The sequence below is a fragment of the Trichoplax adhaerens genome, genomic scaffold, assembly GCF_000150275.1.
Source record: "Trichoplax adhaerens TRIADscaffold_17 genomic scaffold, whole genome shotgun sequence".
Lineage (NCBI taxonomy): Eukaryota > Metazoa > Placozoa > Uniplacotomia > Trichoplacea > Trichoplacidae > Trichoplax > Trichoplax adhaerens.
The window spans coordinates 280,689-303,556 of record NW_002060959.1 but is presented as its reverse complement, the minus strand read 5'-3'; the positions used below and the strand labels follow the sequence as shown (position 1 = coordinate 303,556).

At 32.5% G+C, this 22,868-nt stretch overlaps 4 protein-coding genes across 4 annotated transcripts; all 4 read left to right on the top strand.

Moving 5' to 3' along the window:
• Positions 1–7,665: 7,665 nt before the first annotated feature.
• TRIADDRAFT_60693 (uncharacterized protein) lies at positions 7,666–11,537 on the top strand (the record flags this gene model as incomplete). The annotated part of the gene is made up of 4 exons (XM_002116714.1): positions 7,666–8,938; positions 9,634–9,670; positions 10,800–10,804; positions 11,521–11,537. The coding sequence occupies 4 exons, from the start codon at positions 7,666–7,668 to the stop codon at positions 11,535–11,537; spliced, it is 1,332 nt and encodes a 443-aa protein (XP_002116750.1).
• Positions 11,538–11,768: 231 nt separating this feature from the next.
• TRIADDRAFT_60692 (uncharacterized protein) lies at positions 11,769–13,382 on the top strand (the record flags this gene model as incomplete). Its single annotated transcript, XM_002116713.1, has 2 exons — positions 11,769–13,212; positions 13,321–13,382. The coding sequence occupies 2 exons, from the start codon at positions 11,769–11,771 to the stop codon at positions 13,380–13,382; spliced, it is 1,506 nt and encodes a 501-aa protein (XP_002116749.1).
• A 1,764-nt stretch (positions 13,383–15,146) lies between these two features.
• On the top strand, positions 15,147–16,763 carry TRIADDRAFT_60691 (uncharacterized protein; the record flags this gene model as incomplete). Its single annotated transcript, XM_002116712.1, has 2 exons — positions 15,147–16,632; positions 16,702–16,763. The coding sequence occupies 2 exons, from the start codon at positions 15,147–15,149 to the stop codon at positions 16,761–16,763; spliced, it is 1,548 nt and encodes a 515-aa protein (XP_002116748.1).
• A 4,146-nt stretch (positions 16,764–20,909) lies between these two features.
• Positions 20,910–22,526, top strand: TRIADDRAFT_60690 (uncharacterized protein; the record flags this gene model as incomplete). Its single annotated transcript, XM_002116711.1, has 1 exon — positions 20,910–22,526. One exon carries the CDS (start codon positions 20,910–20,912, stop codon positions 22,524–22,526), a length of 1,617 nt encoding a protein of 538 aa, XP_002116747.1.
• Positions 22,527–22,868: the final 342 nt, after the last annotated feature.

The window sequence follows — 22,868 nt, the reverse complement described above, 5'->3', positions numbered from 1 at the left end:
GATCCATCAACTGCTGCATTATGACGATGTCGCATTCGTTATTGTTGTTGTGTAAATTATTATTTTTTTTTCATTTATTTTTCCAATGTTATCCTTTCAAATTAGAACTTAGGCATTGGCTATTCTAATGGACAAGACAATGTAGCATGAGTTGAACAAGAAGGCTGATTAAACTTATTAGCAGTAGAGTAATTACAATAATTGAATTACTGTACTAACAAATAATGACATTATGCAACATCTTGTTTTTATTACAGCCAAGGTCATCGGATACAACTAATGATGCCTCTTTTACAACCAATAAAGACTAACTCTATTTTACCCATCGCCATGATTAGACCAGCCAATGTTCGGCTAACATGAAAGGGAAAAAACGCTTGACTACTATCTAAGATCATGTTGAGAAAACGATCATCAATATCCAACTATCATTATTGGTTGTCATTAAATCAGTGAAAGTTGCAATGACCGTTAACAGGATATCGAGGTTGCTCTTTCGCGACTACTCATGAATTATTGAATAATGAATTATTAGATCAGCGCCAGTAGCAATAACAAAAATTCAAGGGTGGTCGAGTTTTACTCTTTTAATCCTTAACCTATACAAGGAACTACCCTTTAAGATTCATGTCTTCAATCTCTACTGCTATTACTCAGTTATTACATCAGCGAAAGTGCCAACAACAGTAAGGTAAACCGAACTTTCTCTGCCGTCCATATCTACCCGGAGGTTAACAAAACCAACCTTCAATTCATGTTCTGAATGACTGAATCTCTATACTGTAATTATTCATTATTACCAGATTAGCAAAAGTTGCAAAGAATAGTAAAAGAATCATACAGCTTACTACTGTGTTATATTATTCTACGCGTCTATTGAGTTCACGAGCCTCTTTCTTGTCCAACATCTCAAATTAGAATTGTGATTAATTACATCAGCGAAAGCTGTAATGATAGGTATAGGAGGATAGAGCTTTAATATTGTAACAGTTTACGCATATGCTATGTCCTGAAGATTGATTCCTATTCTAATACAATTATTCACGTAGGAAATTATCGCATTTCATGTCCGCAATCTCCATTAGTATTGTGAAAATAGTAAAAGTTGCAATGACAAGAAAAGGACAGAAGAGCTTTACTACTGCTTCTGTTCATGGAAGAGCTTGACTAACAGTCTAATCGTGCTTTTAAGAAAACGATCCTGTTTTATATCATCAATCTCAGTTACTGTACGTTTTAATGTTATTAGATCAGTCAAAGTTTGACTGACAGGAAATAATAGGATTAAAGAGCTTTCACTAACGTATTGTAGTAGTCCATGTTAAGAAAACGATCCTGTTTCATGTCCTAAATCTCTAAAAGTATTGCTAATAGGATAAAAGAGCTTTTACATATGGACTGTAGTAGTCTATGTTAAGAAAACGATCTTGTTACATGTCCTAAATCTCTAAAAATATTGCTAATAGGATAAGAGAGCTTATACTAATGGACTGTAGTAGTTCATATTAAGAAAACGATCCTGTTTCATGTCCTAAATCTCTAAAAATATTGCTAATAGGATAAGAGAGCTTTTACTTATGGAATGTAGTTGTCCATATTAAGAAAATGATCTTGTTGCTTGTCCTAAATCTCTAAAAATACCGCTAATAGGATAAAAGAGCTTATACTAATGGACTGTAGTAGTCTATATTAAGAAAATAACGATCCTGTTTCATGTCCTGAATCTCTAAAAATAGTGCCAATAGGATAAAAGAGCTTTATGAATGGACTGTACTAGTATATGTTCAGAAAGCAATCCTGTTTCATGTCTCGAATCTCCAATATTGCCAATAGGATAAAAAGAGTTTTTACTAACAGACTGTAGTAGTCCATATTAAGAAAACGATCCTGTTTCATGTCCTGAATCTCTAAAAATATTGCTAATAGGATAAGAGAGCTTATACTAATAGACTGTAGTAGTCTATATTAAGAAAATAACGATCCTGTTTCATGTCCTGAATCTCTAAAAAATATTGCTAATAGGATAAAAGAGCTTTTACTTATGGACTGTAGTAGTCTATGTTAAGAAAACGATCGTGTTTCATCTCTCGAATCTCCAATATTGCCAATAGGATAAAAGAGCTTTACTATTGCACTGTAGTAGTCCATATTATCAAGCAAACTATCTTGATTCATGTTCTGCCTGAATCTCTTATTCAATGATTGTTCTTAGACCAGCTAAGATTGCTAATACTAGAAAAGAAAAAGAACATTATTACCACTACTGCAGTACTTGTTAAGGAAACTGTCTTGTTTCATGTTGTGAATACGCGTACAGTATATCTATGATTATATTATTATTACTAGCAGAAAATTTTCATTAGCCAATGGCGGTAAAAGGATAAAAAGAGATTTGCAGTACTCTACTATCCACATTAAAGAAAATTATCCTATTTTACTGTACTAACAGAAAATTTCGACTAGCCAATGACGGTGAAAGGACAGTAAACAGCAATATTGTCGACGTTGAAACAATCGATCCTATTTCATGTCCGCACAGTAATATCGACAGTATTCGCTAATTCTTACTACAGCACAAGCAGAAAATTTCCAACTGCGAAAGGCTGCAATGATAGTACAGTAAAAGGATAAGTGAGTTTTACTAGTCTACGTCAAGAAATTGATCCTGTTTCCTATCCTGCAACGCTTTACAATAAGCAACATTACCATATTATTAATTTAAATCAAACAGTGGTTACTTACGGTATACAAGTGCGGGAATCCAATGGAAAATCAACAAAAAGGGGAGCGATATAGCTAAGTGATGTAGGACTATCGGTCATCTGATCGCTAATATTAAAACAAGCTAAACTATTTGATACAATTGTTCGAAAAGTATTTATCATAGCAATTATCTGTTGTCCAAGTGCCACGATGAAAATGTTATTCATTACATCAATTCAATACTGGCATGGACTGTCATCATGGATCACCATCTACATGCCGTAATGAACTAAATTCATCACTATGTTGTCAACATGGCGCAATAATATCCTACGGACTTCTCACGTAAAACATTTTCCACAAAATCTGGCAAGTAAAGCATTGCTTAATAGCGAAAAAATAAAGGGACTCATAATGACTATATACGTCCATCTACATGTTGAGTTTCAACTGGAATGTAATCAAATAATTTATCTTGTCAAGAGACAAGATAAACCAACATACTTTTCATTTTATTGCCCAGGATATCGCTAATGTGGGAGTTGCAAAGGTTCTACACAACACTCCATTTGATTTGAATTCATCATAGTTGCAAATTGTACTGCTATTATTTTGATTATTTGAGATTACTTTTATGACAGTTCCAAAGAAAGTATATTGGCTAATGAGTAGTATATTAGTAGAGTATGATGACTTATAATGAAAAATCAATTATTAGTCTACAGTAGAAGACTAGGAATTGCACACGATTGGGAAAATAACGCATTAGCGGAATTCAATTAGTATCGCCCTTATTCTGCCGGAAATGACAAGCCACATCGTAAGGTTTACTACGCAAGGGATAGATAGAATACAGGCTGATCATTTTAATGAAACAAATATAGATTGCAATGCCACAAATGAACACTTAGATCAAGATTGGACCTGCAATCAAGGTAATTCATGGTTCCCCAAAAAGTCTCCTATAAACAAGAAAAGATCCACGCACGACTCTCATCATAATACGAATACTGTACTGTAATTTCATCCAGCTGATCCAAGCAAATTATTATTCAAATCCAAATTAATATTGTAGTTGCTTTGCCCTGATGACTGATTGTACAATAGATTTACTGTACTGTAGTTATAAATATACTCTTAGAAGTCATAAAACATCAAATGCAGACATTACGGCCATTGAATAGTAGTAATTTTCAACTGATTATGATTAGAAAGAAATCATATCCAACGTCTAATGGACAAGAATGATGATGATGATAATTAATAGGACAGAATAATTTTTAAACCAAACTATTGCTGCCTTGCGCCATTCTTGATGTTGTCCAACTTTTCATCATTCTATCTTTCAAGCAAATTAGACTATCAGTTTAACTGACTACATGATATCGCTAATGCAACCAGGTCACGAGAAATAGGGCACCAAGTAAAGTTATCGATCCTTACGCCAAAATGGCTCAATTTAAAATTCTTAATGTTATCCATAAATAACATACAAATCTTCTATACCAGTAGACGTATAAAATAATAATTTCCATCCGTGTAGATACACTTCTAGGTGAGTATGTTTGGAGACTGCAGTAGATACTTTGCCGATGACTACAGTAATAACGATATGCTCGGACTCTATTCAGATCGAGTTGATGTAAGTATAATCTAGTTTTGCTTGGAATAAGTGACGTGATGTTTTTCCAGAAGATTGACCAAAAATATTCAAAAAGAAGCTGATGATACCCCTTTAATAAGTCACGATGAAGAATTGTACAGCTCGGATCACGTTATTGATTCGATTGATCACTTTATTGATCACTTTATTGATTCGATTGATTTGACATCTACTGTAGGATCGATGAAATGATCGATTCCTTCCATATTAGTTTCGATATTGGTTTGTTTCAATGGATACTTGCAATGGATGCTTTGCCGATGACTACAGTAATAACGATAAGACCGGACTCCTTGAATTATCATCGAGGTGATCTAAGTATAATCTAATTTTACTTGGAGTAAGTGGCATAATGTTTTTCCATAAGATTGACCAAAAACATTTCAAAAAGAAGTTGATGATACCGCTTTAATAAGTTACCATGAAGAATTAATTATATAGCTCGGATCACTTTATTGATTCGATTGATTTGACATCCAGGATCGATTCCTTCGATATTGCTTTATTTCATTATATAATCGTTATAGAGTGTGGACTTGTTACGGAGCTTGATGCTCCGTGATAAGTGGCTAGTAGTAAAGTTGCTAATAATTTAATTTCTAATCTCAGTTCCACCAAGGCTACGCTACAGTACATTGGTACTAAGCTGTTATAGTCCATAATAAAATATTTAATAACCTAAACCTATCGTTGGACTCGTTTTCTATAGTATAGGAATAAGTTAGTTGTCCTTTACTGAGGATGTCCGGAGTTAGTCGGGGAACCTTAAGAGTAGATAGTTTAGTTTAGAAACATCACGCAAGCTGTTTTGTGACAGGACTCTACTATGGTTCATATCCTATACACAGTATTAGCAATTTTGTTGTCGTTGTCGTTTGCGATTTAGACATTAACCGATATAATAAAGGTTGGCTAAGCCTGGCATTTAAGATGGGCCTTACCAGCGGTGCCAGCATCTTTGGTAGACTAGCCAATACTTATGGTCGGCGAAGAATTCTCATAATCGCTTAAGTAATCCATTCAATCAGCGTATTGGCAGACGCCTTTGCTTATCACTACGCTATGTTAGCAGTCACATCAGGCTTCGTTGAAAGTACTTATGGTGGGATAAACGCAACGATTCATAATTGTGTTTTAGTATTGTATTTTAGTATTTTTTCCTCGTCGTTATGGAGGTTAAGCTACTGTAATCATGTCTTCGTTTACAATTTTAGGAAATTAACTCGGCACTGCTATTGCTTTACTTTTATTACCTCATTCAGTTTACATTCCTTTTGGGTGCCATCCACTTTTCAAATTAGCAACTTCACCTTCATATAGGTAGGGACTATCCCAATTATATCTATTCAAGTGTACAGTATGTATCCTATTATAATTAATTTACGATTTGCACTGGGTAAAAACGACACGAAAACCACTTCAGATATATTACAGAAAATGGATCAAATTAATTCGTTATGACACACTGAAAAGAATTTACAGCAACAATCTATTTACTGTATGATAAGTCAATTCGATGTAAGCATCGATGATCAAACTGGAAATGAAGGACGTGAAAGCTATATAGACAATATTTGTAAAATGATGAAACCATCATAGCGCTAACGATTAATACTATCATCGAGAGTATGGTTTAGTTATTGTGTCAGTGACTAGGCATTTACCATATTGCTATCCGTAATCCTTACTTATTATGTCCAAGGCAAAACATATTGGCATAGCCGCAATAGCATGGAGAATCATCTATCAACGAATTCTACACATTTATTGCACTCTTTCGCTTTCAATTGTCAAACGGGTAACAATTTGAAGGCAATCATTTACTTGGTAATTTATTTTCAGTACCCGTTGCTATTTTACCTAGGCATTCTACTCATTAATCGAATAGGTCGTAAAGTGTTATATTTGCTGTTTGCTACTGCATTGAGTATTTCAACCATGCTACTCATCGATAATTAATTCTATACCACCAAGCTTTATTTTATTGATAGTTTTAGTTACTCTCACGCTATTTAAAATAATTTCGAAGATATAATACTACATCAGTTTCTGTGACGTCTATTTCAGGTTACTTCATTAAAATTAGACGTATTAAACATGCTTTATTTAATTTAAAGATGGATGCATCAACACTTGTGAAATTTCTTTAGTATATGTAGTATAGCGAACCCTTAATATACTGCATGCTAGTAATAAACCTACAATCGCGATACGAAATAAAAAGTGTCCTGCAGTGCGGATGCCATTTTACCGAAGGCCACCAGACGGCATTCGACTTGTGTTTAGTGACAAATCGTACCTATCCAAGTACCTATATTAATCTTAACAGTATATTCCAGTAGTACAATATTAGCATTATTTTAGTATCTCACTAAAAGTATCAGTATATCTGTATCTATATCACCCTGCTGGTACCGATTTGATATCAGTATGAGACTGATACAAGCTGCAAATTATTCGATGCGATATGATGCAGGAAAATTGCGATATTAGTTAATTAAATGAAATTAATCCTGTTTAAGACAGAATGTTTTGGATAACTACCGTACGGACAGTAAAAATAATGGAGCGATGGTCATTACAGACACTATAGTCATTCAAAATTGGAGGTAATTCTCTAGTGTCCATCTGTGATTCATCATCATTGTAGCCGCAATTCTCTAAGGGAATAGTCGACAACGGAGGCTGTAGGATAATTTCTCCCCGGACCTTTACCTACGATAATTAATTAATCAAGAAGAGTGGCGTTTAATTATAATTAAACGCCACTATTGTTGATGTTGTCAAACTTTTCTTCTTTCTATCTTTTAGTAAATTAGACCATCAGTACAACTGACTGAATAATATCGTTCGCTAATGCAACCTGGTTATGTGACATGGGGCATTAATTAAGTAAACTTGTCGAATATTACGCCAAAACAACTCAATTTAATAATTCTTTATTTTATCCATTAATGACTTAGAAATCTTCTATACGATAAGACGTAGGAGCGTATAAAATAGTTCCTTCTATTCGCGTAGATGCGGCTCTAAATGAGTATGTTTGGGGACTTAAATAGATACTTGTTGATTTAAACCGCTTGACTGGAGCTGCCGATTTCGAGGCTTTCGAAACCGTACCATAGACGCTATGGTTGTTATGTATTTGTTTAAATAAATCACCCTATAGACTATAAAAAAATGGGTCTAATGTAGATGCCTATTTAGAACTTTTAAAAGGGAACCTTAGCGTAGTCCTTAGTTGTCATAATCGTAATATTATATTCATGTAAATAATACTGTTTTATAGACTACAGAAAATGAATGCAAAGTTGCTGTCAATTTGGAGGTTTTCAACCTTATTTTATCGAACAATCAATTTCATTGTCGTTGCGGCATGCGATTTAGACATTAACAGAAGTAACAAGCATTGGTTGAGTTTAGCTTTTATAATCGGTTACACAATCAGTTCTGGTATATCTGGTAGACTAGCTGATACTTATGGTAGACGAAAAATGTTCGTAATATCGTTATTCATTAATTTAATATGCATGCTAGCGTGTGCATTCGCATATAATTATGTCATGCTTGTTATCATGACCGGTTTCAATGGTTGCGCCTATGGCGGCATTGCTACAGCTGCTCATTCTTATGTTTTAGAATTTTTTCCTCGACGTTCTAGAGGTAGAGCTGGTGCAGTTTTGTCTTCCTTTCTAACACTTGAAAATTTATACAACTCAGCCATAGCGTTACCTTTATTACCTTACCCATTTTACTATGCTATAGGCTCTATCTACTTTACAAGTTGGCGACTTTATATTCTCATAAGCGCTATTCCAGCGTTATTAAGTTTTTGTACACTTTTATTTATGCCTAATAGTATAAGATTTGTATTAGCGAAGAACGACAAAAAAGCTTTTCGAGATGTATTAAATAAAATTGATCAAATCAATTCGTGTTTTAGTACTAGTCGTACTTCGCATGATAAAGTATTATATTCTAAAATAACGACTCTTGATTTACAACAAAATGACATCCACAGTAAGATTAGAAAAGAAGAGCGTAGAAATTTGGCGGATGATATTAGAGAATTAATGAAACAACCTTGGCGTCGACGATTTATATTATTATCTATATTATGGATCGGATATTCTATCGCCGATCATGGATTCACCATATGGTTACCGACGGTGATGGCTAGTTATGAGGGTGGTAAAACTTGTTGGCATGGTTATAATAAGACAGAAAATATACCATGGAATACTACACATCTATACAATGGTGTCAATTCTGATTGTAAAAGCGGCGATAGCTTAAAGGCTATTATATTAGATATTCTTATAGGCAATCTATTTTCATTACCAGTTACAATTTTTTGCTTTCTACTTATTAATCGAGTAGGTCGAAAAGTATTATATATTATCTTGGCATCTATTAGCGGATTTTGTATTTTAATGATACTGTTATTAGATAATAGGCTAAGTGTCATGATATTAGCATGTATTTTTACAGCGATAACTACTAATGCATGGATACCTTGTAAAATTTGGACTACAGAGTTATTCCATACTAAATTTAGATCGACTGTTGTCGGTATTTTATTCGTAATAGGATATTCAGGACTTATAGTAGGCTTAATATTATTCGCGAAACTGTATTATATAAATTGTATCGCTACATATACAATATTCGCTTCTTTAAACCGTCAGCAAAGCGACGGGAGTTTGCACTAGTAATTACTGAATAATTCGATTACTCGCTTTTCGATAGCAATGATTGTAAGGGAATGACGAATTCATAATTATCTCTGTGTTATATGAATAATATCAATTTAAGATTGGTAATAAATTTAAATGTCTAAATCTATGCTACTATCGTTGTCATTTAGTCTTATAAAGCATACTACAAACAACGGTGAATTCTAATTAAAGCTATACATGACTATTTTGGATTTTTAATATTTTAAATGTTGCTATTGTTGATATGTGATTTCTTAAGAGTACTAAGTGCACTGGCTTTATTATTTGTGTAATGTCGTGAGGTGGCACAGCACATAGGATGTACGAGATATAGAAAGGATAATAATGTCTTTAATTTGTGTTCTTCAATCGAAGGATGTAGAAAGAGCTCAGGTTGTCGAGTACATCGAGTCTGTGATGTACGCTCCTCGCAGATTCTGAATAAAATTCTTACATCCTTTAAGTTTATTAAGCTCGTACGAATTTCCATTCGTAATTTACCCTTTTTATTAACGAACGCATAATATTGTATTTATATTTATGTATTAGCTTTACATGCTAAGAGTCTGAGACGATCATTTTCCAGGTACGTTGCATGCGTTACATCTGCATCATCTACCGGTACTGTACTAACTAGTATTTACATAAACAGTATACAATTGATCGGATATAGACTTTATATTTATATATTAGATTTACATACTATAAAATACATAGCATTATCTTCAGTTCTATATTTTTAAGCATAAACTCGTTATCGTTAATTACAGATGTGAAATCCTGCATTAGAAATAGCATACCCTGATCAGTGTTCGGTATGCTAACACAATTAAATATCAGATACTACTGTTAATTTCTACGCTGATCAACTTCTCAATGCTTATCTGCTCTGTTGATCTACCGCATTACTGCCGCCGTCTGATATACTTTAATATCAAACCTTCAATTCTGATCTAAAATTCCAACTTGATAACGTCAGCTAGCACACTACCTCTCATTAGTTAACCTACGTCGAAATTGGTCTACCCCCCCCCCCTCCCTATTTGCATGCTATGGATCAGTGTTTTTCTATTTTAAAATATGAAAGAAATAGAGTGAAAATGAAAAGATTTGCGGATTTACACTCAATTAAAGTTTCTCTTTACAACGCTATCAAGTTATTTATGTGTATTTTCTGTGCCCTCATTTGTTGAATAAATTTACATTATTATTTAATTAAAATTGGCCTTAAACAGAGACCTATTAAGAGCTTATTGACAGCGGTGGCGTAAAAGAGATTCCAATAATTTGCTTTAAACTACCGTACCGTACATGATTGTGGTGAGTAGTTCGATGCAAATATCGATCATATATAAGAAAGCTATTTATTAGATAGAAACTTGGATAAAAATTAGAAAGAGGTTCACTTGTTGTACTATTTACTTCTTTTAGACTATCTTATATTACGGGCTTAGTAGTTTTATAAACTGTAATAAAGCAGACTTTAATCTCTTTTGAGTTAAATTAACTTTATTATGAGTTGTATCAGTAAAGCAAAATAAGGTCTAGTCGATCTTATTAAAATGATATTATTTGATTGACTGATTTATCCTATATGACCTATTTTGGCAGTCTTACATTACATATTTTATCTAAAATATTGTTACTCTAGTCCTCGATCATTTTATATATACATATGATACTGATATTAATTTGATCATTCGGTACTATTTTAGAATAGGTAAATCACATTTTTAAATTTAAAAATTATTATGTAAAATATCTTCAAGACTTTCTGGTAATAAAATGATATAAATGTTTGCAAGTGTATACTACTAGCAGAAACGATTGCATTATGTGATCGCTTACAGCCCGTTTTTAGGAATAGAACCGACTATAAGATAGGATCAACTTGTAGCTGCACCATGACACTAAGAGTATAGTATAATAACAATGACTATTACATTAATCCACAGATTAAAGCATTGATCGATGTGGTTAACAGAATAATTCTGTTATCTCTCAGAACGGGTGGCTGAAAATAGGATACAAAAAAATACTTCTGAAATTGCCGCTACTAGTAGTAGGAAGCCGTAATCTGATGGGATCAGAATGCTTACCTATTCACTGAAAGTAATCTACAACGATTTGTACTTAATATTAAGAAGCCATCTTTAGGGACCAAAAGTAACAATAGAGCATCCATTAGCAATGACAATTGATCAAAGTTAAGCTTTGATGATTTCTCTTTCGTATTCCTGTGAGAATTTTATCCAGCTAACAACGATGCTACAATATCCTTCCACTTGTTTATTGGTCATTCATAGAGTAATGGAAGAAACAATACATTATCACATACTGTAATGCTTCCTTTTCATGACGAAGACTATACATGATACTTTTACTCGGTTGTCCACGAAAAGCTTATTAATTAATAAATAATTTACTTTTATACAGGCTACGAACTTGTTTAAGCACGGAATAAATTCTAAATTTTTATGATTTTATATATCACTTCAAATAACGTTGAGAGTTTTACGTCGCTCACTGTTCAATTTTTTTAAAGTCGGTCAAAGCTTGAAATCTTCTATCTTTAAACATCAGTTTTAAAGCGCTAATTTAAGCAGAATCATCATTTGGCAACGAGATTGATATATTCTATTAAAGTTTAGTGAAATCTTTTTTCAAGCAACTTAAATACGGCCATGGAGATCGAGAAGCAAGTCCAAACAGATAGTGATGTTGACGATAAAACAGCTTTAATCAATGAAAAGCAGCAGCCTTCGGATACAGATTACTCTAGCGATTCTAATGATTTAACAACTCATATAGATGATATTGTAGATTCTATCGATATTGGATTATTTCATTATATAATCACGATAGCGTCCGGACTTGGCTTCGGTGGATGTACCTTATTTTATCAAACAATCAGTTTCATTGTCGTTGCGGCATGCGATTTAGACATTAACAGAAGTAACAAGCATTGGTTGAGTTTAGCTTTTATAATCGGTTCCGTTATTGGCTCTGGTATATCTGGTAGGTTAACTGATACTTATGGTAGACGAAAAATGTTCGTAATATCGTTATTCATTAATTTAATATGCATGCTAGCGTGTGCATTCGCATATAATTATGCCATGCTTGTTATCATGACCGGTTTCAATGGTTGCGCCTATGGCGGCATTGCTACAGCTGCTCATTCTTATGTTTTAGAATTTTTTCCTCGACGTTCTAGAGGTAGAGCTGGTGCAGTTTTGTCTTCCTTTCTAACACTTGAAAATTTATACAACTCAGCCATAGCGTTACCTTTATTACCTTACCCATTTTACTATGCTATAGGCTCTATCTACTTTACAAGTTGGCGACTTTATATTCTCATAAGCGCTATTCCAGCGTTATTAAGTTTTTGTACACTTTTATTTATGCCTAATAGTATAAGATTTGTATTAGCGAAGAACGACAAAAAAGCTTTTCGAGATGTATTAAATAAAATTGATCAAATCAATTCGTGTTTTAGTACTAGTCGTACTTCGCATGATAAAGTATTATATTCTAAAATAACGACTCTTGATTTACAACAAAATGACATCCATAGTAAGATTAGAAAAGAAGAGCGTAGAAATTTCGCGGATGATATTAGAGAATTAATGAAACAACCTTGGCGTCGACGATTTATATTATTATCTATAGTATGGATCGGATATTCTATCGCCGATCATGGATTCACCATATGGTTACCGACAGTGATGGCTAGTTATGAGGGTGGTAAAACTTGTTGGCATGGTTATAATAAGACAGAAAATATACCATGGAATACTACACATCTATACAATGGTGTCAATTCTGATTGTAAAAGTGGCGATAGCTTAAAGGCTATTATATTAGATATTCTTATAGGCAATCTATTTTCATTACCAGTTACAATTTTTTGTTTTCTACTTATTAATCGAGTAGGTCGAAAAGTATTATATATTATCTTGGCATCTATTAGCGGATTTTGTATATTAATGATACTGTTATTAGATAATAGGCTAAGTGTCATGATAATAGCATGTATTTTTACAGCGATAACTACTAATGCATGGATACCTTGTAAAATTTGGACTACAGAACTATTTCGGACTGAATTCAGATCGACTGTTGTCGGTATTTTATTCGTAATAGGATATTCAGGACTTATAGTAGGCTTAATATTATTCGCGAAACTGTATTATATAAATTGTATCGCTACATATACAATATTCGCTTCTTTAGGTCTACTAAGTATAATTGCGGCATTATTTCTACCCGATACATCTAACTCTGATATTCGATAATTACTCATTATGATACAGTCTCAAATATATTGAAGACTAAGTATGTTCAGATTGTACGAAAATAAATAAATTGTGTGTGAAATTCTAAGATTGCATAAATACGGTATCAATTTGTTGGAGAAAGCCCAGAAATAGTCTATAGATAGTACTTGGAAGTTGTTAGAGGAAGCTATCTTATGTAATAAAGTGAAATAGTCAAAACTTTGCCTATCTAAAGTGCAGTTTACAAGAAATTGCAGTTATTGTTTTATTTTTGAGAAGACACTTTTATCATGCTCTTATATGTAATTAGTCAACAGGAATATATAATTTCAGTAGCAAGGATTATACTACAGGTGACGCATTCTATCATCCATTACTCTATGAATAATCGAAGAGTAAGTTGGAAGACGTAGTCATTGATCACTGTAATAGTGCTGGCTTGAATAAATATATAAAATGGCATATGATTGTTAAGGATTAATCTTTAACTCGTCCTGTCAGTTTAGAATTAAATAATTGACATCTGATTGTGAGGGTCAATATATAACTAATATTTAATTGTAAGAGTCAGTCTATAAATGATTGGATTTGTTTGGTAATACTCGCAATCAGTTAATAAAGCTGCAATAATCGCTTTTGCAGTTTACAATCGATGGAATGTATGGGCCACACTTTATAAACCGTCTTGATGATACGCCAATTAATAGTTGAATGATCAGTTTATAACTCGTCATTGAGAGCGGGCGAGTTATAACTTAACCAAACAGCAAATAAATGAATAGAGTTAATAACTTGTCTGTAACACATATTATGCACATAGTATGTATTTACCCTTAATTTAAGATTTCCAAGTGGAATTTCTGCTCGCAGCACGTCATATAAATGTAATATTATTTTAGTACGCTATAAATTTTAGTGTTAATACTTATCTTACGTTGCAGTAATAATAAATTAACTTTTTTTAAGCAGCGTAGAGTGCACAATTTAAGTCTCATTAATTTTAAAAAGTCAAATTTGTACTACGTTAAACTGTCATAAAAGTTAGCTCTTTCTCTAGACTCTCGAAGTATTTGCAGAGTGACGGCTCCCATACGACATCATTAAAAGTCGATGAACGCTATTATATCGCTATAGTAGAATAAGTTTTGTGGCATTTCGAACATTTCGTGCTTATTACTTCTAACTTTCCCCGTCTAATATAATAGGTAGACGAAAGGAAGCTATATAATACAATAATTTAACTATGCTCAGGCAGTAAAAAATTTATTCAAATCTAATCAGTACTACTGCGATTTCGAACATGTTGTACACTATTGCTAGTTTTGATACTTAAATATGCTTATAGTCACATAAATGTAGCTAATATGATTGAGAAAAATGCATTAATAAATAAAATAAGCATCATTTCTAATCAACTCCCAGTTACGTTGTTTCTTATTACTGTAACCTTACTGGCTGGATGGAATTCTCATAGGAATACATTACGTAAGCACCGTAAAGGTTTACTAGCCTAATTAATAATTTTATTTGGGCGAAAACTGGCGTAAACAATGAATAGATTCCAATTGATTGTAACGTGTAAGACATATTGTCTTAAATAATGTGTGGCGATTTCACACACAACAATCTTATTTTTGAAGTAAATGGGTCAAATTGTCAAATTTTCTATCTTGAAGCTTACATTTTGAAAGATTCATTCAAGCGAAAGAGATAATTTGGCCACAAGATTGGTTATTCTGTAAAAAGTGCGGTGAAAAATTTTGTTTTCCATTAGCTTTAATAATGGCTATTGAGAAGGAACTTTTTTCAGACAGTGGTGATGATGATTGTACAACTAGGATGAATCAAAATGAAGAGTTTTCCGATACAGATTTCTCCTGCGATTCTAATAATTTAGCATCCAATATAGATGAGATAGTAGATTCCTTGGATATTGGATTCTTTCATTATATGATCATGATAGGATCCGGACTTGGCTTCGGCGGATATGCTGTGTGCTATCAAACCATTAGCTTCATTACCATTTCGGCGTGCGATTTAGACATTAACAGAAATAACAAGGGTTGGCTAAGTTTGGCTTTTAATATCGGCTATACAATCAGTTCTGGTATATTTGGTAGACTAGCTGATACTTATGGTAGACGAAAAATCTTCATAATGTCGTTACTAATTTATTTAGTATGTGTGTTAGCGTGTGTATTTGCTTATAATTATATCATGCTTGTTATTATGAATGGTTTCATTGGCATTGCCTATGGTGGCATTGCTACAGTTTCCCATACTTATGTTATAGAATTTTTTCCTCGACGTTCTAGAGGTAAAGCTGGCGCATTTGTATCTTCATTTCTTATACTTGAAAATTTATACTGCTCTGCCATAGCATTACTTTTATTACCCCACCCATTTCACTATGCTATAGGTTCTATCAACTTTACGAGTTGGCGACTTTATGTTCTCATAGGTGCTATACCAGCTTTGATAAGTTTCTGTATTCTCTTATTTATGCCTAATAGTTTACGATTTGTTTTAGCTAAGAACGACAAGAAAGGTCTTCGAGATGTATTACGCAGAATAAATAAAATCAATTCGTGTTTTACCAACACATCCAAATCGTATGAAAAAGTATCATATTCTAAACTATCCCATCTTCTTGATTTACAAGAAAATGATATCGATAGCAATATTAGAAAAGAAAAGAACAGAAATTTTATGGATGATATTCGAGAAATGATGAAAGAACCAAATCGCCGACGATTTATATTATTATCTATAATATGGCTCGGATATTGTACCTCCGATCAAGTATTTACTATGTGGCTACCGACTGTAATGTCATTTTATGCGAGTGGTAAAACGTGTTGGCATAATCATAATAAGACAGAAAATGTATCATGGAATACCACAAGTCTATTACATAGCATCAATTCTGATTGTCAAACTGGTGATAGCTTAAAGGCAATTATATTAGATATCTTTATTGGCAATCTGTTGTCATTACCAATTTTAATTTTATGCTTTTTATTCATTAATCGTATTGGTCGTAAAAGATTATTTATTTGCTTAGCATTCACCTGTGTTATTTGTATCTTAATGATTCTCTTACTGGATAATAGGCTTAGTGTCATGATCGTAGCAAGTATCTTTACAGCGTTTACAATTAATACATGGATACCATGTAAAATTTGGAGTACAGAATTATTTCCTACTGAATTCAGAACAACTGTTACTGGTATTTTATTTGTAATAGGGCATACTGCAGCTATAGCAGGTATAATAGAATTTAGTGCACTTTATTATAGTAATTGCATAGCTACACTTATATTGTTTACCTCACTAGGTCTAATAGCCGTAATTGCAGCTTTATTTCTACCCGATACATCTAACTCTGATATTGGATAGTTGTATTTTATACGTATATAATTCTTTAATTATTCCATTACCCGATTTTTGTAGTAAAGATTACGCTTGTACACTTTTAATCAGGCAAATACAAGTATTTTTTTGTGGTTATTATTCTTAGGACTTCTAATTTTAAAAATTGCTCTGATGAAGTAAGATGTTGGTAGAAATAAATGTCGTTATCCGAGTCGTACCGTTTTATGATGATTTTTGAAATATATTGATAATTGATAATAAACGTAAAAAAGTTATTAAAACTGACAGCTTCAAATTTTAGCTCAACTTAAGTTTAGGAGAAATACTAGTTTATGTTAGCTATTAACAGCAACCGTATAAAATCACTAAAAAAGGACTATCAAAGCGTAGAACTACTACTTTAAAGCCAAACTATCTAAAAATGACATTGTTCATGATTTTTAGGATTATTGCAACTTTTATCTTTTTATCTCTCTATCTTAAACTATTCAGTTCCTGAATAATACCACCTTTTATATTTTACACAGGACGGTTGGTAATATTAGTCTATCAATTTATCTCTGAATTATTCTAAGCTAGTCACGAGATACAGGGTAGTCGGGTGTTTGAGCCAAAAGCGTTTAAAATCTATTGCTGAACACAAAAAATTCTATATGGCATTTAGCATATTTTCTACTGTAGTTCTAGAAGTTTAGAGTTTAAAATTCATTTTTAATATTTCTTTGGCCATTTTAAAATCGACGAATACCATCTACTCTTAATACTAATTCTAGAGATGGCATAATTGTCATCTTCTACTCTCCGTTTAGCCATGATGTCGTTAACAAGAAATTCGCTTGTTGTTAGATAGTTCATTTAGGCTCTACTAACCCTGGATTTCCGTTATCTAATTTGTTGGTTGAGTTTACTGAACATATATAATATTGCGTAAGGTAAAATTCGCTAATACGGACCGCAGGTTTGTAGCTAGCTTCTAAAGGACGAGCAGCCAAATTGCGTTTCAAGCTCTTAATATTCTGTTGCATACTATTTCGGCTTAAAATGGCTTTGTACTTGTGTAATACTAATTGGTCTTCCAATGTTGCACTTCATCGTCGGAGCATATAAGTAATCTACGAGATTAGTAGCATCTGATCACAAGAATTAATTTGTGACAACAGTGTAGTCATGTAGCAATAAGAAAACACTAAGACAGACCGGCGATCTTAATTGAATAAGAATCCAGATCAAAACGTTTGGATTGATCCTATGTTCTATTACAACATAATATAGCCTAATTAAGATTTACAGTATTTTATGATTAAATTTAGCAAGCAGTTTTATCAACATTAGAGCAAGTGTATTATCTTAACTAAATTTATCGCTTAAATCACAATCTTACAAAGCACAACTCTTAACAATTTATACTATTTCGTATTATTCATATTAAATTCTACTCCTCCCTCCATGAAGTCATCTGGCTTACAACGCACGGCATTATGATACTAAGTAAAATTTTCTGAAATCGCACTAAATTAGTTAAATTTTAAAAGCTTCAACTGCTATTACAATATAAATATTGGAGGAGAATTATAGAAGTTGACCTTCATTGCATAATGATATTTAGAAAAAGAATAATATAATTTCTAGAGAAGATATTTTCCAAGCAAGAAGATTGTAACGATAGCCTGTCTCGGTGTATTCACAGTAGGAGTTTAAGATTGATAATGAATTTATAAGCCCTTAAATTGTAATGCTGTCTTTGCTATTTTAATATTACTAAACATATGAAAAACAGTGACGTAACAGTAATATTTTTTAAAGAAAGCTATTAATAGCTACTTTGGACTTTTAACATATAATATTATAATTTATTTGGGTATAGTGATTTGAATATTAACCAAGCAAATTTACAATTTACTACGAAAGCATCGATCAATACAGAAGCAATAAATTCAAGTAACCTATGCGGCAGTTCATTCTTGCATAAAAGATGAGAATTTAATTTTAGGCTTACTTATAATGATTTCCTGTATTGTACTAAGTCATCGGATTAATCTTTAGATGCTTTGCGGCCATTTACATGAACTACTCGCTAACCGTTGTGATAAAGTGATCTTCAAAACAATAAATCAAGAACTACAGTTTCTTGCAGATTTCACTTTATTACAGAAGTTAGGTTCGTCTAACTACCAAGGACAGAAGCGGCACAATACAAATCTCACTGTACTAACATAATTAATGCTATCTATTATTACCTGCGATTTTTAATATAAGCATTTCAATACAATTACTACAATACGTAGTGTAAACATCTTCCACAATTAGACACTTATGCAGTCTTATTACCTAGCGTACAGTTTAGCCTATACTCGTACAATTTTGAATCGTAATCTAAGCTATATGTGGTGGCTGTACTACAGCCCCATACCTGCTTTATTAAGTTTTTACGTACTTTTATTTATGCCTCATAGTTTACGATTTGTGTTAGCCAAGAATGACAAGAAAAGTATCATTATATCAGAGGTAAAATATGTTGGTATAATTATAGCGACATGGACCATCTACCATGGAATTTTACGTACTCATTGAATCATGTCGACTCTAATTTACCAAACTGATGACAATTTAAAGACAATATTATTTAATATCTTTATTGGCAATCTATTTTAAATTCCTTTTACAATTTTATGTGTTTTACTTATAAATCGCGTTGGTTGGAAATTATTGTATATTTCATTGGTATCTACTACAAAATTGAATATTTTAATGATTCTATTAATGGACAACATGCAAAGTGTTACAATCTCAACGTGTATTTTTACATCTATAACAAATACTGGCTAGATACCTTATAAAATTTGGAGTACAGAATTATTTCGTACTGAATTCAGATCAACTGCTATTGACTTTTAAATGTAATATCTCGTTTAGGGTCAATATTGGGCATGATATTATTTGCAACACTATTTTATACCAATTGCGTAACCACTTTCGTATTATTTTCTATATCTATATCTATATCTATTAATTACATAAGAAATAAGGCAATACTTGTTACAGTTGTGGAATTAAGTCTATTTGCTACCATTGGGCAAGTTCTATTTCAGTACCGTCTTATATTTATCCTATAACTTATTTTTTTATTCTGATGTTAAATTGGTCAAATTTAATACTTCTAATATTCTATTATGTTTTTTACATTTTAATAGTGATAATTTTATAATTGATGATGAAAAATAAAGTGTAATTCTGTAATACTTTAATAAAATATTTTTAGAACATACTTCAAATCTTAATTGTATTTCAATTTTTTAAAACGGACGGAATAAATGCTAGTTTTGCTTAATTAGCAGACACTATAACTCTGCTCTATAATTTACAACTTATTTCTAAAGTCGACTAGTAATTGGAAATAATGCTACGTGCAGTGGTACTATAAAATTATGACCGTAGTAGTTGTTAAGCTACTCATGAGAAAAGAAAAACTAACAAGCTTGCAAGTATTAATTCCGTTTGTAATACAGTGAATAGTATCAATCAGTCCAACTCTGCTGACGATAACTACGATTTTAGAGATGCTTAATTACTGGCCGTTAACAACATTAGTATTTTAGATACTAACTCTAGAATTGATCAGAATCATAGTCTACTTGCGACCTACCGTTATGAATCTAAAATTAAATCATTCTTGTTCAATTATTATTCCCTTGAGACTACGTAAAAGCTGATCAATAATTAAGCATCGTATTTTAGATATTCACTTTAAAATTGATTGGAATCATAGACCTAATTTCGATCTACCCTAATGAATCTAACGTTAAGTCACTCCTGCTTAACTGTTATTCTCTTAAGACTAAATAAAAGCTGATCAATAATCAATAGACATTCACATTATGAATTGAAATAATAAGTTCCTTTTCTAGTATTGTTACGTACGGCAACTGTTGATCCGCAGTGTTTATTAACTTGGCTACTTATTAATAATAATAATTCTCACGAGAATTGCTACGTTGCGCTCTATCCCGATAATATTATCTAATTCTTGGAAACGGATCGAACTATTAGACATTTAGTTCTTTCTTCAATATCTAAGTTTTAAACGATGTATTTAAAGGAAAAGTAAAGTTCGTTAGCAAGATTGATATATTCCGTTGAAAGGACAAGTTTGACTGCAAGACTTATGTAGTAATGGCGATTGAAAAGCAATTTCAGAATAACGATAATAACAAGGATAAAAGAAGTTCAGTGAGTCAAAATGAAGAACTTTATACTTCGGATTGCTCGACTGAATCGATTGATTTGACATCTAGGATAGATGAGATCGTCGATTCTTTGGATATTGGATTATTCCATTATATTATCACTTTAATATGTGGACTTGGCTTTAGTGGGTTTTCGTTCTGTTATCAATCGATCGGTTTTGTTATCATTTCAGCATGCGATTTAGACATTAATCGAAATAATAAAGGTTGGCTAAGTATAGCTTTTATGATCGGCCTTGCTACTAGTGCTAGTATATATGGTAGATTCGCTGATGTTTATGGTCGACAAAAAATTCTTGTCATCTTGTTATTAATAAATTTAATAGGAATGTTAGCAAGTGCATTTGCTTATAACTATCTAATGCTTGTTATCATGTTTGGCTTGATCGGTAGTACTTATGCTGGTATCACCACAATCGTTCATTCTTATCTTTTAGAATTTTTTCCTCGTCGTTATAGGGGTAGAGCGGCTGCCGTTTTATCGTCATTTCTGATATTTGGAAATGTTTATAGTTCCCTTATCGGATTACTTATATTGCCTTATTCATTTTATAGTCCTATTGGCGCGATATACTTTACAAATTGGCGACTTTATCTACTTGTAGGCTCTATTCCATCCTTATTGAGTTTTTGTGTACTTTTATTTATGCCTAGAAGTTTACGATTTGTATTAGCTAAGAACGATAAGAAAGGTTTTCGAGACGTATTAAATAAAATTAATCAAATTAATAATTGCTGTAAGACCACAGACGATTCCTATCAACAAGTTATTTATTGTAAAGTAGGCCATCACGATTTACGAGTAGAAGAAACGAGTAAAGATGTTAAAAATGATAAAGGAAATACTTTTCTGCAAGATATTCGGGAACTTCTGCAACCACCTTGGCGTAAACGATTGCTATTGATATCTTTAGTATGGCTTGGATATTGTGTCGCCGATCAAGGACTTACAATTTGGTTACCGACAGTTATTGCTCATTACGTAAATAGTAAAACTTGTTGGCATCATCATCATAGCGGCATGTATAATCTATCATGGAATACTACACATTCATCACATAATGTCGCTTCGGACTGTCAAAGCGGTAATAATATAAGGACTGTAATATTAAACATCTTTCTTGGTCATTTAATATCCATACCTATCGCGATTTTATGTGTTCTACTTATTAATCGTATCGGTCGGAAAGCATTATACATTATTTTAGCGTCTATGAGTGGTTTAAGTATTTTACTGCTATTGATAATTGATACTATGCAAAGCTCTATGATCATAGCTTGTATTTTTACGTCTATTTCCACGAATGGATGGACACCGTGTAAAATTTGGAGTACAGAATTATTCCGTACTGAATTTAGAACTACCGCTCTTGGTATTGCGAGCATGATGGGACATCTTGGATCTATACTAGGGATGATAATATTCGCTGCTTTATTTTATATTAGTTGCACAGCTACACTTATAATACTTTCTGCATTAGGTTTATTAACAGCTGTTGCAGCAATATTTCTACCTGATACTACAAACGCTGATATTAGATAATTAATAAACCAATAAATGAGATACATACACAATTCTAGCGATAACTGGTCTATGGGTCTTAATTGCTAATAAGCAATAGAAAATTGCTTTCTGAGAATGATCTCGAGCACAGAATTTACGATAAAGAATCTCAAAATAACACGACCAATGCCTCATTTTCTTGTTGGTTACATCTCTTTACCTGAATAAATTCTTCTACTATTATTCACAAATCATACTTGCAAACATAGTTTATTTTGGACTATACCACAGACGCACTATTAACGGAAGAAAACAGCAAGTTTTGTTTATAGAAAATTTATTTAATTTTAATTGCACGTGTTTATTTTGAAGGCCGGATTG